Source organism: Ambystoma mexicanum, chromosome 12, assembly GCF_040938575.1.
Source record: "Ambystoma mexicanum isolate Mex_15411 chromosome 12, UKY_AmexF1_1, whole genome shotgun sequence".
NCBI classification, from domain to species: Eukaryota; Metazoa; Chordata; class Amphibia; order Caudata; family Ambystomatidae; genus Ambystoma; species Ambystoma mexicanum.
This window is the reverse complement of record NC_090936.1, coordinates 644,924,784-644,940,138: the sequence shown is the minus strand read 5'-3', so window position 1 is coordinate 644,940,138 and position 15,355 is coordinate 644,924,784. Positions and strand designations below refer to the sequence as shown.

Here is a 15,355-nt window from a genome sequence, read left to right as displayed (position 1 = left end):
TGGGGACGCCCGCGGGGGAGGCGATGACAGGATGTCCGCTGTGTCATCGCCGCCGTCGTCGTCCGTCCCCGTCGCCATATCCGTCGCCGTATCGTCTCCCGGCGAGAGGGATGAGGGGTCTGCCAGTCTCGCAGGCACGAAGGGTGGAGCAGGGTGGACTATCCTCCACTTGTTCGGAGGGCTTCCCGACGGGCCTGGTTCTGGCTCCTCCGTCAGGGTGCGTGGTGATCTCGTCCTTATCTCGGTACATAAGGATTGTATTGCCAACAAAATGGCCGCCGAGCTATCCTGGGACTCGGGCAATGGCTGCGACGGACGGGATGGCCGCTCCCGTGGGCCCGGTTCGTCGTCCTCGTCGCTATCATCGATTACGTCAGTAGGGACCGTGCCCTAGGATCGAACCTCTCGTTGAGGTTTATGAACCTCTCGTTGAGGCCTATGGACCGTTCGTTGAGGCCCCTCTCGTTCTCCGCCAGTTCCTCCTCAGAGGCTGATTCCGAGTCTTTAACGGCCACCGGACCCCCCCCCTCTTTTTCAGCCGGGGCTTCACAGGGGTATTAGCGATGGGCTGGAAAGAGGATTCCCTCTGCGGCGGCAGGGATACTCTGGGCCCAGAGGCCGTTTCCATTGTCGTAGTCTCAGCCGGCTCCGCCGGGGTCGCAGAGACCACTTCGGTAGAGGCCTTAGCCGGGTGGATCAAGGCCCTCACCACCTTAGGTGCGTCCTGAGCCTTCGCCTTGGGGGGAGGGTTAACGCCTCGCTCCCCCTTCGAGATCGACCGGGTCCGCTCCAGCGGCCTACCCGGGTTCTCGGACTTCCTCTTCCCCGACCCAGAGCGCTGGCTCATGGTCGAACGTGCCGGGGAAGTAGCGCCCTGCTTGGCAACCGAAGAGCCCGACCTTTCGGCGCTCCCAGAGCCTGCGGTGCTTGGCCTTCTGTTGGGCCCCTGTCATCGGGGCGCCCTCAAAGGACTTAGAAGCCCGCTCAGACTTCTTCTTCGCCTTCTCACTTGCTGTGCCCTTCTCCAGCCAGGTGGCGAGGAGGGAACGACGATCTTGTTTGGTCCGTTCCGAAAGGTTCTTGCAGAACGCACAGTCCTTCTCCACGTGCGTCTTGTCCACATGGAGGCAGTAGAGACATCGCGAATGCTCGTTCTCCTTGAAAACGTTATATAATCCGCATCCAGGGCAGTTCCTGAACAGCTTGGATCCGGGCTTCAAGTTCCCTTTGTCCTGGGCCATGTCTTGAGGTAGGCCGTAGATCTTCCGGAATCCTCCAAGAAGTGTAAACTCGACGAAAACTTCACCCTTGAGGGGCGCAGAAGAATTCCGAAACAGGTCCCCGTTATCGGAAGTAGAAACGGTGGAGCTTGAGGCTCGATTAAACCGAAAAAATGAGAAATTCTCCTGAAAAAACATGAAAACTCAGTAAAAAAACTCGAGAGCTAAAGCACGAGGACTCCCAACACTTGAGCGTACGGTAAAAATCTGAGGATGGCTGCCAGGGGTGGGGCTTAGGGAGAGGGCAGTCATTGGCTGGGGGCAGTACGACCCAGAGATCAGTGATTGGTTACTACTAAGAAAGACAGATCAGAAACGAAACTGATACTGATTTTTTCTTTACCGAGGATTCCCGGCCTGACGACGGGGAATATTCATGAGCATGTGAATCCATGCCAGACCCCATGCTGGAGAATGGGGATTAACAGAATTCTGCCTCTGGAATTACCGGGTCACCGGGGTTGTAATGCCCCAGTGATTCCGGCAAAACCGGAGGCGGAATGGTAATCCGAGTCCAGCAGTAACCTGCCAGAATTTCCAGCACTGTTACCGCCGGACTCGTAATGAGGCACATTGACTTAAAAAAGTCTTTTTTCGGTACAGGTTTGAAGATCTTTTCCTGAACCGGTGTGGGCTTCGATTGGATCGGAGATTCCGTCAACGGTATCAAAGACAGCTTCAAAAAAGGGGTCAATTTAGTAGGAATGGCCGTCGATTTTGGCATCAAAGTAATCGACGCTGATGGCATCAACAATGTTGTCGAAGGCCTTGCCGATTTATGCTTTTTCTACGGTATCAGAGATGGACTCGACTCACAAGTCTATACCTTCGCCAGCTTTTCGTAGGGTCGAGTATCTCGACGAGCAGCGGACTTACTACTCGCCTTTAACAAAGTAGTCTTTGATCTCCCTGAGTCGTCTAAAGGAGTGACCGGGGCATGGCTCTTGCGTGATTCTTTTGAGGGGGTCGTGGCCGCATTCTCAAAGATCTGCATCATTTCTTCTCTAAAGGCATCCCACTTACTAGGGTAATCCAACCTAGCCGGGCACCTGATTGCTTCTGTAGAGGTATCCGATGACGAAGAGGGAGACCAATGGCGTCCCTTCTTCGAAGAAGACGAAGACTGACACGATCGACTCCTCGACCGGGACCTCTTCGAACGTTTATGTAGAGTGGAGTCTTTAGACTCCCAGATTGCTTATCCTTCTTCGAAGAAGCCATCAAAGCCTCCCTCCCCACCACCAGTTTACCTCTGCGTTCCCGGAGAGCTTTTTCTGTCATGGACTGACAGGATCCGCAGTCATCGGTCCGGTGGCCGGAACCAAACGCCAAAGGCAGACACAGTGAGGATCAGTTATTGATCTCTTCGATCCACAGTCGTAACATTTTTTAAATCCCGACTTTGGGGTTGAAGGGGTTGAAGAAGAAGACATTTTTCAACAGAAAAACGAAGTGCGCCATTATTACTCGAAGCAAAGCATCGGAAAAACGGAACTGGAGCCAACCGGCGCTGCACAAGCTATTTATACTACTGATGATGTTGACACGCCACAGCGGCCCTCAAGGGACATCGACGCCACGACATCGTGCATAGCGCCCTCTGGCGAGAATTTTGTTTCAGAAGTAGAAAAGCTGGCGAGATACGAATATCAAAGATGAGGAATACGTGGGAGGACACAATCCATTTGAAATCAAGTTCTTATCTGTTACCTTATATCAGAAGGTTTCCAAACCCCTTGTAATTTGGAATTTGTAATTTTGTTTATTTGTAAAGCGCAGCCAGGCCCTCAGGCAACCGGGCGTATCTTTGAGAGCAGTTACCATACATAGAATGTATAAAATATTTACAACACAATACAGAGGATTATACACAGTTACAGTATATTACAAGTCAGAGCCAGATCTTGGGTATGGAGCTTCAAGCATTCTGTAAGAACAGCCAGGATTTAGTTTTGTTCTTAAAGGTTAGGAAAGAGGGCTCTGTTCTGATGGGAGTAGGCAAGGAGTTCCAGAGCTTAGCAGCTAGGACAGGAAAGCTCACCCCACCAGCTTTTTGGAGTTTGAATCTGGGCATGATAAGGCTGTGAATATGTGGAGTTCTGGTAGGTCGTGTGGAAGTATGGAGTGTGAGCCGAGAGGCTAGGTAAGCTGGTGCTTTGTTATCCAGGCATGTGTGGGTCAATGCTAGGGTTTTCAAAGCGATTCTCTGTTTTACTTGGAGCTGTTAGGGAGAATTCTCTGTTAAGGCTAATTTCCCAAACCTAGTGAGTCCCCCAGCAGCTTTGCTGGATTTTTGGGGTTTATTTTCTTCTCCTGCTAAGAGTGAGACTCTTTTTCTCCCACTCTTAGGCATGATTTGAGTAGGTCCTTTGACTGTAAATGTGTTTTATGGGCTATGGGGTCTTTCACTCCATAGGGCTTCATGTGTTTTTGGTATGTGTGTTACAAAGTATCCTCAGTGCAGTAACACAGGGGTGTCCTAGTGACCCCCAAACATAGACTCCATACCCTGGGACTGACTACTGTCTCCCAGGGCATGTAAAGTCACCATTGGCTTTATTAGTCTCAAATTGTGAACAGAACCAGTACAAACCATCATATTGTGGAAGTACTGGTAGGGGTAATTCGATTGCCCCTGGGTCTGTTTTCCAAGGGGGCACTGTCCAGTCCCCCTTGTTGAGTTTCTGGCTGGTGGCCGTGGATACCACGCAAAATATTCCACTGGAATATTTCCTATGGGATTTTCCCATTCATTTTAAACGCACCACTTTTTGGTGCAATGTTAAAGATACTGCCGGGTTTTTTATTTAATATTTATTCCCCGGTTGGGTCTTTTTGCCAGGACTCGGTTTTAAAATGGCGTTTGTGTTCGCCTCTGAAACTCTAACCCAAGTCGAGCCCTTTGTTCCACTTTTTGGCGGGCTTCTCCACAGAAGCCCTCCAAATGGTGCCACTCTGTCTGGGGTCTACAGGATGTGTGGGAGGGGAATTAGGCACCCTGGACTGAGTTGCCTTAGCAACTCAAGTCGCACTCTTGTGTGATTGGCCCAGTGGTGAACCGCCCGGCTCACCACTGAGCATGTTTGAGTGACAGCTAGGCTGTTGAATGGGGGTTTTTCTGCATAAAAGCAGGGCTTTGGGGAATGGAACTTCAGAAGTCGCCACAGGACCTAAAGAATCCAAAGAGGGGAGAAGCTGAGCCATCTACGACGACGACACCACAGGTGGAGCCCTGCAGTACGAACTCACCACTTCCCCGACGACAGAGGAGATCTTCTTCCAGGAGAGTCTTCTTCCCTTTGAGCTTGTGGGACCAACCAGTTTGCCTTTTTTGCCTTCCTTCTCGTGGTCAAATCGGCCGTGCCAAGCACCCCAGCGGCTGGATAGCCACGCTTCACCACTACCATGAATAAAAGGGTCGTACCTTTTAACCGGGAAACTCCACGGCTGGTTTCTTCCCTGGCAGTGCAACGACCTCCAGCTTTCCTCCACGTCGACATCTTCTCTTCCCCTGGATGAAGCCCTGACTTGCAACCGCTGCCAGGAACAACTGCCCCCGCTGGAGCTTTCTCACCATTCCAGGAACTGTGTCCCGTCTGGTCTCCCTTGCAACAGATTGTCCAAGGTGTCCCGTAAATCCTTGACTCCTTATCCAGGGGTGACCTCGGACCTGATAACTTTCCCTTTCCGAACTGATCCAACCTCTTTTGACTTTTCTGCAAAGACTTTGAGTGCATTTCTACTGTGTGATCTTGGGCACATTCCGATGGCTCTCTCCAAGAGTGGACCTGGCCAATGAACTTTTTGCTATACAGTAGACCCTGCCTTTCTTGACTTACTGTGGGTTACCTAAAAGTGTTGGTACTGTCTTATTTTCCTAAAATGCCTTTTCTCTCCCTTTTTAAACAAATTATTGGAGTGCCATCTACGGTTAAGCGCTCACCTCTGTTTTGCTAAATAAGTGGTGTCTTAACCTAGACTTGTCGAATAATTAACTAGGGAGGTGTATATACTTATAGTGACTGTGTTTTAACTTGCTTGACATATTAGTGCCAGTTTATTTTTACAAGTGTGTTTTTAAATAAATAATTATATACTTTTATACCCAAGCTCTGGTCAGTGTTTGCTTGTGCTACTGTATTTTTTACCCTATTGTGTATACTCTATATACTGCCTAACTCTTCTTGAGAGAAGTCTGACTGCTCAGCCACAGCTACAAGGTAAATCTGGGTGGTGCAGACTGCTACCAATTGGGTTTACTGCTTACTCCTGTAGTCTTAAACTTTGTGCAGTGGTCCCTAAGGGAACTGCACAGGTTTCTGCCTAACAGGAGCCAACATAAGTCAGAAAGGATGTTAGAAATGGTGGACTTCCTGGGGGTGTTAAGGGCGGCCCTGATGGCATTGTTCTGGACTGTTTGCAATTTGTTGAGGTTAGACTGACTAGTCCCCAGGTAGAGGGCACTGCAGTAATCAATGTTGGACATGATAAGTGTTCTTGCCAGTATAATACAATTGAGCGGGTTGAGGAAAGGTCTGAAGGCGGTGATAAATTTGCAGGTGTAGGCTAAGGCCGACCTAACTGCATTCGTTTGCCTGTTCAGCGAGAGGGTCGAGTCCAGGTAGACGCCTACGGTTTTAGTGTCTACCGATACCTTGATGTCATTGCCGTCGATATTGAATGACTTAAAGGCTTGGTCTAATTTGCTGAGACGCTGAGTTGAGCCTAGTAATAAAAGCTCAGTCTTTTCGTCGTTGAGGCATAATTCATGTTGTGCCATCCAAGCCTGGATGACCAGATAGACATCATTCAGTGATTTGGAATCGGTTATGTGATCACCAGTGATGGGGATGAGTATCTGGGTGTCGTCCGCGTAGTTGGTGTAGGAGACACCCAAATAGTCGAGCACATCGAAAAGGGGTTTAGTGAACACATTGTAGAGGGTGGGTGATACACAGGACCCTTTAGGGACGTCGCAATGAATTGGTGAGGGGTCTGCTGATGCTAGCAGCGAGAAGACCCGCATGGATCTATTGCTTAAGAAGGAGTGGATCCAGGCATTGGCAGAGTCCGAGAAGTGGGCTGCCGATTTGAGATGTCGGCAGAGTATTTGGTGATTGACCAAATCAAATGCCGCAGAGAGGTCTAGGAGAAGGAGTAGCGCTAGCTTCCCATTGTCTTTTAGAATCTCCATTTGGGTTTTTAGGTCGATTAAGGCTGTTTCCGTCCCGTGTTTGGAGCGGAAACCGGATTGTCTTAATCCAAGAAGGTTATTAGATTCAAGATAGTCTTGGATCTGCAGATATGCTGCACGATCAAGGATCTTGAACAAGAAGAGGACAGTGGTGATGGTTCTGAAATTGGTAGGTATGTTAGGGTCAAGTGATGGCTTTTTGAGTAAAGGGATTACCCAGGCATCCTTGTGGTTGTCGGGGACAATACCGGTTTTGAAGGAGTCATTTATGAAGGCTGTGATGAAAGGGGCTAATTCATGCGAGGCTTCCTTGATGATGGGAGCAGGGCAGGGATCGCCTTGACAGTTGGAAGGTTTGAGATTTTTCATAATCCCTTCTACCTCCTGAGTGGTAAGAGGGGAGAATGTGAAGGGTTTACAGAGTTGGTTAGTTTGGGAGGTGTTAGGTGTGGGAGCGGTCAGGCGTTAATCCGACAGTAACGAGTTTTGTTTGTTTTTAATTTTGGATTGGGGGGTTGCAATTTTGCCCAAAAGTGCTGACTGTATCTTCAAGCACCAGGTGCTATCTTTAGTGCAGGAGTGAGGGGGTGCTGCAGGAGTCTCGGGTTCCTTGAGGATTTTGAATAATTCCTTCATATTAGATTGTGCTGTTAGGATACGGTTATTGTAAGAATTATTTTTGGCCTGAAAGATGGCTTCTTTATAGTTCAGAGTAGCAAGGGATAGACTGTCCTTGTGGGCATCAGACGGGTGACTTTTCCACCGTGCCTCCGCAGTACGTTTCTCTTTGCGCAACACTCTAAGCTGAGGTGTGAACCACAAATTAAGGTGCGCATGCTGTTTAGGACTCCTTAGTTTAAGAGGGGCGATAGAGTTTATGGCTGAGAGCACTGTCTGGTTGTAGGTATCGGCCTGGGTGGTAGGGTCTGAGCAGAGGTTAGTGACATTGTTAAGTGCAGGAAGGATAAGGGGGAGTAGCTTTTCGGCAGTGATGTTCTTTTTGTTTCTGGTGGGGATGGCAGGGGCAATGGGAGGCTTGTGCAGGTGAGCTGCTTCAATGATGAAGGTGATGATGTGGTGATCTGACCAGGCGCAAGGAACATTAGAGAGCAGGCTAATTTTTCAGTTGGTGTCGCTTAGCCAGTCTAGGGATCTCCCTTTAATTTGGGTAGATTCATGTATATGATGGGAGAAGCCTAAGTCGGTTAAGGTGTTAACGAGGTCCGTGGCCATGAGGTCGTTGAGGTCTTGGTAACCTAGATTGAGATCTCCAAGGATAATTGTTTGAGAATTAGTTTGAGCTTTATCGAGTACTAGGGACATGATGTTGTCCACAAATAATGTGGGAGGACCGGGTGGTCTGTATATTAGATGTAGAGTGTCTGTTTGATTGGCCGATATGGGAAGTTTGACGGAGAGTAGCTCAGCCGATTGCAGGTTTGTACTTGGAAGGGTTCTAAGTCCAAGTGAATTTTTATGGATGAATGCAATTCTGCCACCTCTAGAGGTGCGGCCACATCGCGAGATGGAATAATCAGGGGGGAAAACCAAGGATAGTGCAGGGCCAGAGGCAGGGTGCAGCCAGGTTTCTGAGATGGCAAGGAGATCAAACTCCTGAGTCTTGATGAGATCAGCTATGTCCAGTGCGTGTGCTGCAAGGGATCTTGCATTGACTACAGCAGCCTTGATCTGTGTGGCTTTACTTAGTGGGTCTGAGACTGTCTGGGAGTGAACAGGAGTACATGAAATGAGAGATTGGTGGGACGAGCTAGGCGTTAAGCGATTGGATGGGGTAGGAGGGTGTATAGGATGACCCATCCTGCCCAGGAAACGTGTTCCTAATCTTTTGTTTCTTAAATGTGTGGAGCATGGTTGGTTGGGTGTGGGTTTTTTGGTGAAATGGTCGTCATAAAGCAGGGTCATTTAAGTAGATGTTGGGCAGCTCAGCGCTCCCGAGGGCAGTCAAAGGTCTGCATGTCGGGGTCAAAGTTACAGGGTGCACACTGCTGAGTGCTGCTAGGCTGGCTAATGCTAGAAGTAGTGTATTAGTGTAAGCCCCCAGCGCGCTGCGCGATGTCCTCAGTGAAGAGAGCAGTAGCCTGGGGGAGGGGTGTAGTAGCATGATACCAGTGTAGAGGTAAGGTGAGGCGATTATCCAATGTTAGTGGTTACTGGCTAAAATTACATGCAGTCCAAGAATCAGAAGGGTGATAGAGTTGAGGCTATGTAGCTCGTCTTTCTGAGGGAGCCAGGGTAGGTAGAAATCAGGAGTATGGGAGTGTGGGAAGGCTAAATAGAACTAGTACAATGCAGATAGTGCACTTGCACTTGGTGAGGCTATATGCAGGGCCCTGAAGGCTGGGTCGCACAGTTGCTATACAAAGGCTAAGTGGAATTATTAGCTGCAAGGCTCACAAGAGCTGGATGGTGCAATAACAGTGACACCTTGGCAAATCCGGACATGCGGTACGGGCTGAGGTAGAGTTCAAGCTACGGAACACACATGAGCTAGGTGATGCATTTGCAGTGACACAATGGCAAAATACAGACATGCGTTAAGGGCTGAGGTATAGTTCAAGCTACGGAGCACACATGAGCTAGGTGATGCATTTGCAGTGACACAATGGCAAAATACAGACATGCGGTACGGGCTGAGGTAGAGTTCAAGCTACGGAGCACACATGAGCTAGGTGATGCATTTGCAGTGACACAATGGCACAATACAGAAATGCGGTACGGGCTGAGTAGAATTCTGATTTTGACTACAATACATACATGAGCTAAGATTGATCTAGTACATACTAGATATATAGAGATTAGGTGATGCAAGAGCAAAGTGGGCATGCAGGGCGCGATAGAATCTCTGGATCATCAGTAGCAATAGCCTTCCTGAGCCGTCAAGTTCGTATAGGTGGTGGCAGATTTGGTCAAGTCGAGTATGATTAGGAATTGGCTGGCTAGGAGCCGATGTGGAAAGAACGCCATGTACTGTGAATGGGTGATTCACAAGAGCGGATGATGCGAGTAAGAGGTAGAGGGTCCGTGCCGCTTATGCTGTCCAAAATAAGGAAGCTATCATGGAGGGGGCGGTGTACTCACGTGAAATAGTGGACGTGTTACAGGCAGGGGGTCTGGCCGACGGCACGTACGGCCGCGGACAGACGCAGACAGGCCCTTAGGAAAGTGGCCCTTGGGGAGGACGGCCGGCTTCCGCCTTCCGGTCGTCAGGTCCGATGAAAATGCTCAGCAGGCCCAATCAGAGTGCGGCGGTCGCTGGGCATAGAGCCCAGCTCAGCTGAGCTGATGAACGCATCTGGCGGCCATCGTGTAATTGGCGCCAAGATCGATATTGGGAATAGCGAAGAAGCGGCCAAAAAGATAATAAAGCCGGAATCTCACACCCGGGTAGCTGTAGCAGTAGGTGTGGTACCTGAGCTTCAAAGGAATCCAGGAAGGAGGCAGGATCGCTTGTTGTGGATCAGCTGATGATCCGTGGGAGAGGGCTCCTGCCCTCTCGTGCAGTGTGGGGAAGGGGAGTGAAACTGAGTCCACACAGACGCAGACAGGCCCTTAATGAACTATTACGGTTCCGGTTAGGTCTCACAAAAACTAATGAGACTGACCGAATCTGGAATAAACTAGATCCCATCATAGGGGAATGCAACCTTTGTGGAGAGGGACTCCTTCAAAATTCTCAGGCGCATTTTTCCCTAACTCTCCTTCCTGGACAGACTTGCCGCTGTTATGTCCATTGTAATGTCGAGACTTGACTATGCAAACTCCCCATACCTAGGGGTCCCGGCATACCACCTTGATAAACTCCAAAGAGCGCAAAACGCTGCTGCAAAACTGCTCCTCGCCCTAGGTCCAAGAGACCACACCTCTCCGAACCCTCCACTGGCTCCCAGTCGGACGAAGGGCCACTTTCAAGACCCTGTGCATCACTCTTCGTGAAGTGCACAAGACCGGCTCACGATACCTGCAAGATAAGTTAAAACCTTACCTCCCACCTCGCACCCTAAAATGAAGTACTGACCTCCTTTTAGTGATCCCAACCACTAACTCCGTCAGGATCATAGGATCCTCTTTCTCAGCACTGGCCCGACTCTGGGGAACTCGCTTCCACCTCACATCCGACACACCCAAGACTATATGACATTCCTCAAATTGCTAAAAACATGTCTCTTTCCATAACGCCAACATCAACCTTAAAGATGCGACCGAACCTCAAACAACCCAATGACTAAATACACAATGGGACTCCCACCCTTGTCTTCAGTTAATACGCCCACTGATTGGGCTATAGATAACAGTATGCCTGAACGCTGAACAATGATCTCTTAAGATCCTACCCACATGAGGCCCCCAGCCCGTATCTTGTCCCGCGACGTCGCTGTGTGCCCTCACTTCGCCCTTGCAATGTCACCCACCCTCCCGTTTCCGTGATGTATCTATATATCCCTTTGTATCACCCCCGTGTATCCCTCTATACTGCCATCCCCTCTTGCCCCTGTGATGTCACTGCATGCCCCACTGCGTCTGTGTTGCTGTGTAACCGCCTTCTGTTCCCCATGAAGTCCCTATGTATCCCTCTGCCATCCTGTTGCTGTAACCCCAGCCCTCTATCACTATATTCCCTTTTATGCCTGTGTGTCGCTGTGTACCCTCCCATCCCGTTTCTGTGATGTCACTATATATCCCACTATATTACCGTTCCCTCTGGCCCCAAGATGTCACTGAATTCCCGCTGTGCTCATGCGTCGCTGTGTACCTCCCTCTTCTTTCCCCTTGATGTCACTGGGTATCCCTCTGCCCCCCTCGTCCTATTGCTGTAAACCCAGCCCTCTGTCGCTTTATGCCCCTCTCTGCCCTTATGTCGCTTTGTACCCTGCCCCCCCCTGTTCCCATGATGTCATTATGTATCCTAATGTGCAAAGGATTGAACGGATGGAATAGATAAATGGAATGAATGGATGGGATGGATAGAATAAATGGAATGGATGGAGTTAATAGAATGCTAAGAATTAATGGATAGAATGGATGAAATGGATAGATAGATGGAATGGATAGATGGATAGTATGGATGGATGGATTGGATGGATGGATGGAATGGATGGCATGGATGCATGTGGAATGAATGGACGGAATGTATGTATATGGAATTGATGGATGGAATGCATGGATACAAGTGACGGAAGGGACGGAATGGATGGACGGAATTACTCTACCCTCTAGTTTCTGTGTGTGCCCACAGTGCACGTGTCCCTATGTACCCTACTTTCCTGTTCCCAATGCTGTTGTTGTATATCCCTATGACCACCTCCTACCACCGTAACACCAACCCCATGTCACTGTGTATCCGTGTGTCACTGTGCCCCCTACCATCCTGTTTCTGTGATGTCGCTAGATATCCCAATGTATTCCCCAACCCTCCCGTCACTGTGTGTACCCACTGTGCCCATGTGTCACTGTGTACCCTAATTTCTTGCTCCACATGCCGCTGCCATATATCTCTATGCCCCCTCCTGTCGCTGTAAGCTCAGACCCTTGTCATTGCGTGTCCATGTGTCGCTGTGCTCCCTGCCATCCTGTTCACGTGCCTGGTCTCGGGCACTTTAAATATCATATCATATATCACATCACTACACTTACTCTCTACTATACACCATCACACAACTAGAACACAGCTATACCCATGATAAATTCAGCCTAGCTGTTCACATACGAACACTACCCCATGAACACCTCCTCACCCTAATAAAACGCAGCTATCGCATGACATTCCGGCCTAGTTGCTCACATAAGCGTCCTTCAGGCCTAACGCAGCCACAACCCAGTCTGGGTGTCCACCCACCAGACTGCCCACATCCAACTGATATCTTCAGCACCACATCTAACGCTAGGATGCAGCTACCATCCAGCAATTACATCAGCTGCACACATAACTGGTGCACCCACGCACCCAACGACACTATCTCTCTCTACTGATCAGAACTGCAGTTCCTGAGGGCATTCAACCTACTACCAGCGCTTTGAGATCATACCAATGATCTATAGAGCGCTATATAAATGCCAAGTAACATAACATAACATGAGTCCTGTGTTAATTTCATGTCCAGCTACTTTATCACTCAGAGATAAATATTTAGCAATTTTTGTGCATGATACTGCTTGGATCTCAACTCAAGCCTTTTGGTATAGATTATCGGCTGGAAAGGAGATTTCATTAGCAATAGCTTTGTTGAAATTATTGAATGAATTGAACTTCATAATAATACCATTATAATTCACCTACACACGTTATTGCAAAGAACTGCTTTGAGTTGGTAATCTAACTATTGAAAATACGTATGTTGGTGTGAATTGTCAGCATTCAACAATTTTACTTTGATTGATGTTAGTAATGTATTAATTTTAATATGAATATGTTTTCTTCTATCTTCTTCAGTAATGTATGGTATGAATGATTTAAGAATATGATGTATTTGATAAAATGTGTAAAAGGTCCTTTTGTGAGACTAAATGCACAATATAAAAAATCTTTCTTTTAAAGTATAGGCCCTTTTATTTTGATAGACTCGACTAGGACTGCGTTATTATTAATTGATGGTTGCAGCTTGCTCCCATCTTTAGATTTAGGATTAGATAGGTATTTTTCAAACCCAATTGAAGTTAAATAAACACACTTGAACTGTATTCACTTGTGACTGTCATACTGTTTGATACCATGCCTCCCTTACACATCCCACGAGTTTGAAGGCAAGTCAGAAAGGTCTTCATCTTGCCCATAGAAATTCTTGGCCAAATCCTACGCTTCACCCTCCTCTGGGATTTCAGTCCACATGGAATGGGGTTGCCGTCCTTACCAAAGATGTGTCTCATATTTGAGAGGAATTGGGGTCCAGAGTCTTGGACATAAGTCTGACTCTGCCCAGACTCCAAAGGGTGACACTAGGGCTATGACATTGAAATCCGGAGCAAAGTGGATGGAAGGGGAGCGAACACCACAATGGGGTCCTGAAAAGAGCTCGTTGGTGCGTGGTTACCAGACCAAGGGATACCTCTACTGGCATCAGAATGCCCTTTTACAGAACTCTGATATTTTAGGATCTTAGAAATAGGCCTGTGTCAAATGTTTAGCACATAATTTCAGTAGAAAAAGTCACACAGAAAAGAAAAGTTCTGAAAAAATTAGATCATTCAGATAACCAAACAAAGTCAAAGAGTAAAAAATGTGACACAGACGGATAAAAATAGCAGTTAATTTGAACTTTGCGCACATTTTACCTCTTGAATACCACCTCTCCTCTTTAATTCTGGTGAGCTGTCAGGTGAAGAAATGTTCTGTAAAAGACACAAAATAGTTTTTTTCATTTAATTCCAAGTGCTATTGTTATTTCATCAAAAGTGCTTTGCTTTTTAGGATCAACAAAAGATACAGAATTTGCGCATTACTCATATATTATGCTACGTAGAGGATCACCTACATGTTTGATTCAACCAATCGTAATGACATCCACATCACACAAAATATAAATGTATTTACCTATTTTGCCAGCGCTTAAATTACATTTTAAAAGATGAATATCTGTGAACCACACCTGTTGACATCTGCCATCTTGTGAAAACATAATCTGCAGCACGATCAACCTAAAGTCAAGTGCCCTGGCAGCAATAAATCATAGCACACGCCCCTGCTTTTGACATCAACTGTGCAGCTGCAAAATCACGCCCTGGACGTGATGTGAGTGGACGATGCAGCTAAACATCCTGCCTATGTAATGTATTCAAGTGTCACCATGGAAATGCCCAAGTGTGCAATAAATATCCACAAAAACATTCTCCTATGCCATTTCTATAGTTCAGTGCTGCTCTGTGTTTAAATCATAAACATTCTCCTGCATGTGACATCAGCGGCAGCATCCGATCTGCAACGCCCCTTGTCGTGATGTAGTGCACGACAGAGCTAAACATACAGGGGGTAATTCATAGAAATTCGCACAAAAGTGGCGCACGCGGCTGCCGTAGTGTTCCTGTGCGAATGTCTGCGCCCTCCGCGTGCGCTAAAATCGATTTCCGCGTATTCATGGATTTTAGCCTCCAAAAGCAGCCATGGCGCAGTGTGGCGCAGCGACCCTGCAGCAGCTCCAGTTACGCCCCTAAGAACGCCCTTGCACAAGAAAAAGCCATCAAAAGCCCCAATCCAGCGCAAAGGGCTGCGCCAACCCTGGACCAGTTTACCGGATTGCCAAACAGCAAACGCCAAGCGGGGAACGTGTATTACGGGTTTCGCGGTAACTTCCACACGCAGGGCCTGTGCGAGTGGGGTACGTGTATAACTGTTGTTCGCGTGAATTTTTACACGCGATTGGCCTGGGTGCGTGCATTCCAGGGGTGCGCGGGAAGTTTCAAACGCGATCGGGCCTGGGGGAGCAGGGTACGTGTATTTCAGGGGAGCGCGGCAAGTTCTACACGCGATTGGCCTGGGTATGTGTATTTCAGGGGCTCGCGGGTAGTTTCACACGCGATTGGCTTGGGTACGTATATTTCAGGGGTGCGCAGGAAGTTTCACAAGCGATTGGCCTGGGTACGTGTATTTCAGGGGTGCGCGGGAAGTTTCACACGCGATTGGCCTGGGTACGTGTATTTCAGGGGTGCGCGGGAAGTTTCACACGCGATTGGCCTGGGTATGTGTATTTCAGGGGTGCGCGGGAAGTTTCACATGTGAATTGGCAGTGTGGGTTCTCCCAGGTGTCCCCTCTACCCCCTCCATGGCCCCTGCAGGCAGCCCTCACCACAGGGGACTACCCTGCACCCCATGTCATGTCCCGCAGGCAGCCCATCCACCATGGGCATGCCCCTCAGCCAAGCCACATGATAT

General features: G+C 48.4%; 1 protein-coding gene across 4 annotated transcripts in view; it reads right to left on the bottom strand.

Annotated features, from left to right (window-relative positions):
- KMT2E (lysine methyltransferase 2E (inactive)) overlaps nt 1–15,355 on the bottom strand; it is a 3,564,841-nt gene that overhangs the window by 610,521 nt on the left and 2,938,965 nt on the right. For all 4 annotated transcript variants that reach the window (XM_069629119.1, XM_069629120.1, XM_069629118.1 and 1 more), the window contains one exon: nt 13,762–13,818. In XM_069629119.1, coding sequence (XP_069485220.1) covers nt 13,762–13,818 — 57 coding nt within the window. The remainder of the gene's footprint in view (nt 1–13,761; nt 13,819–15,355) is intronic.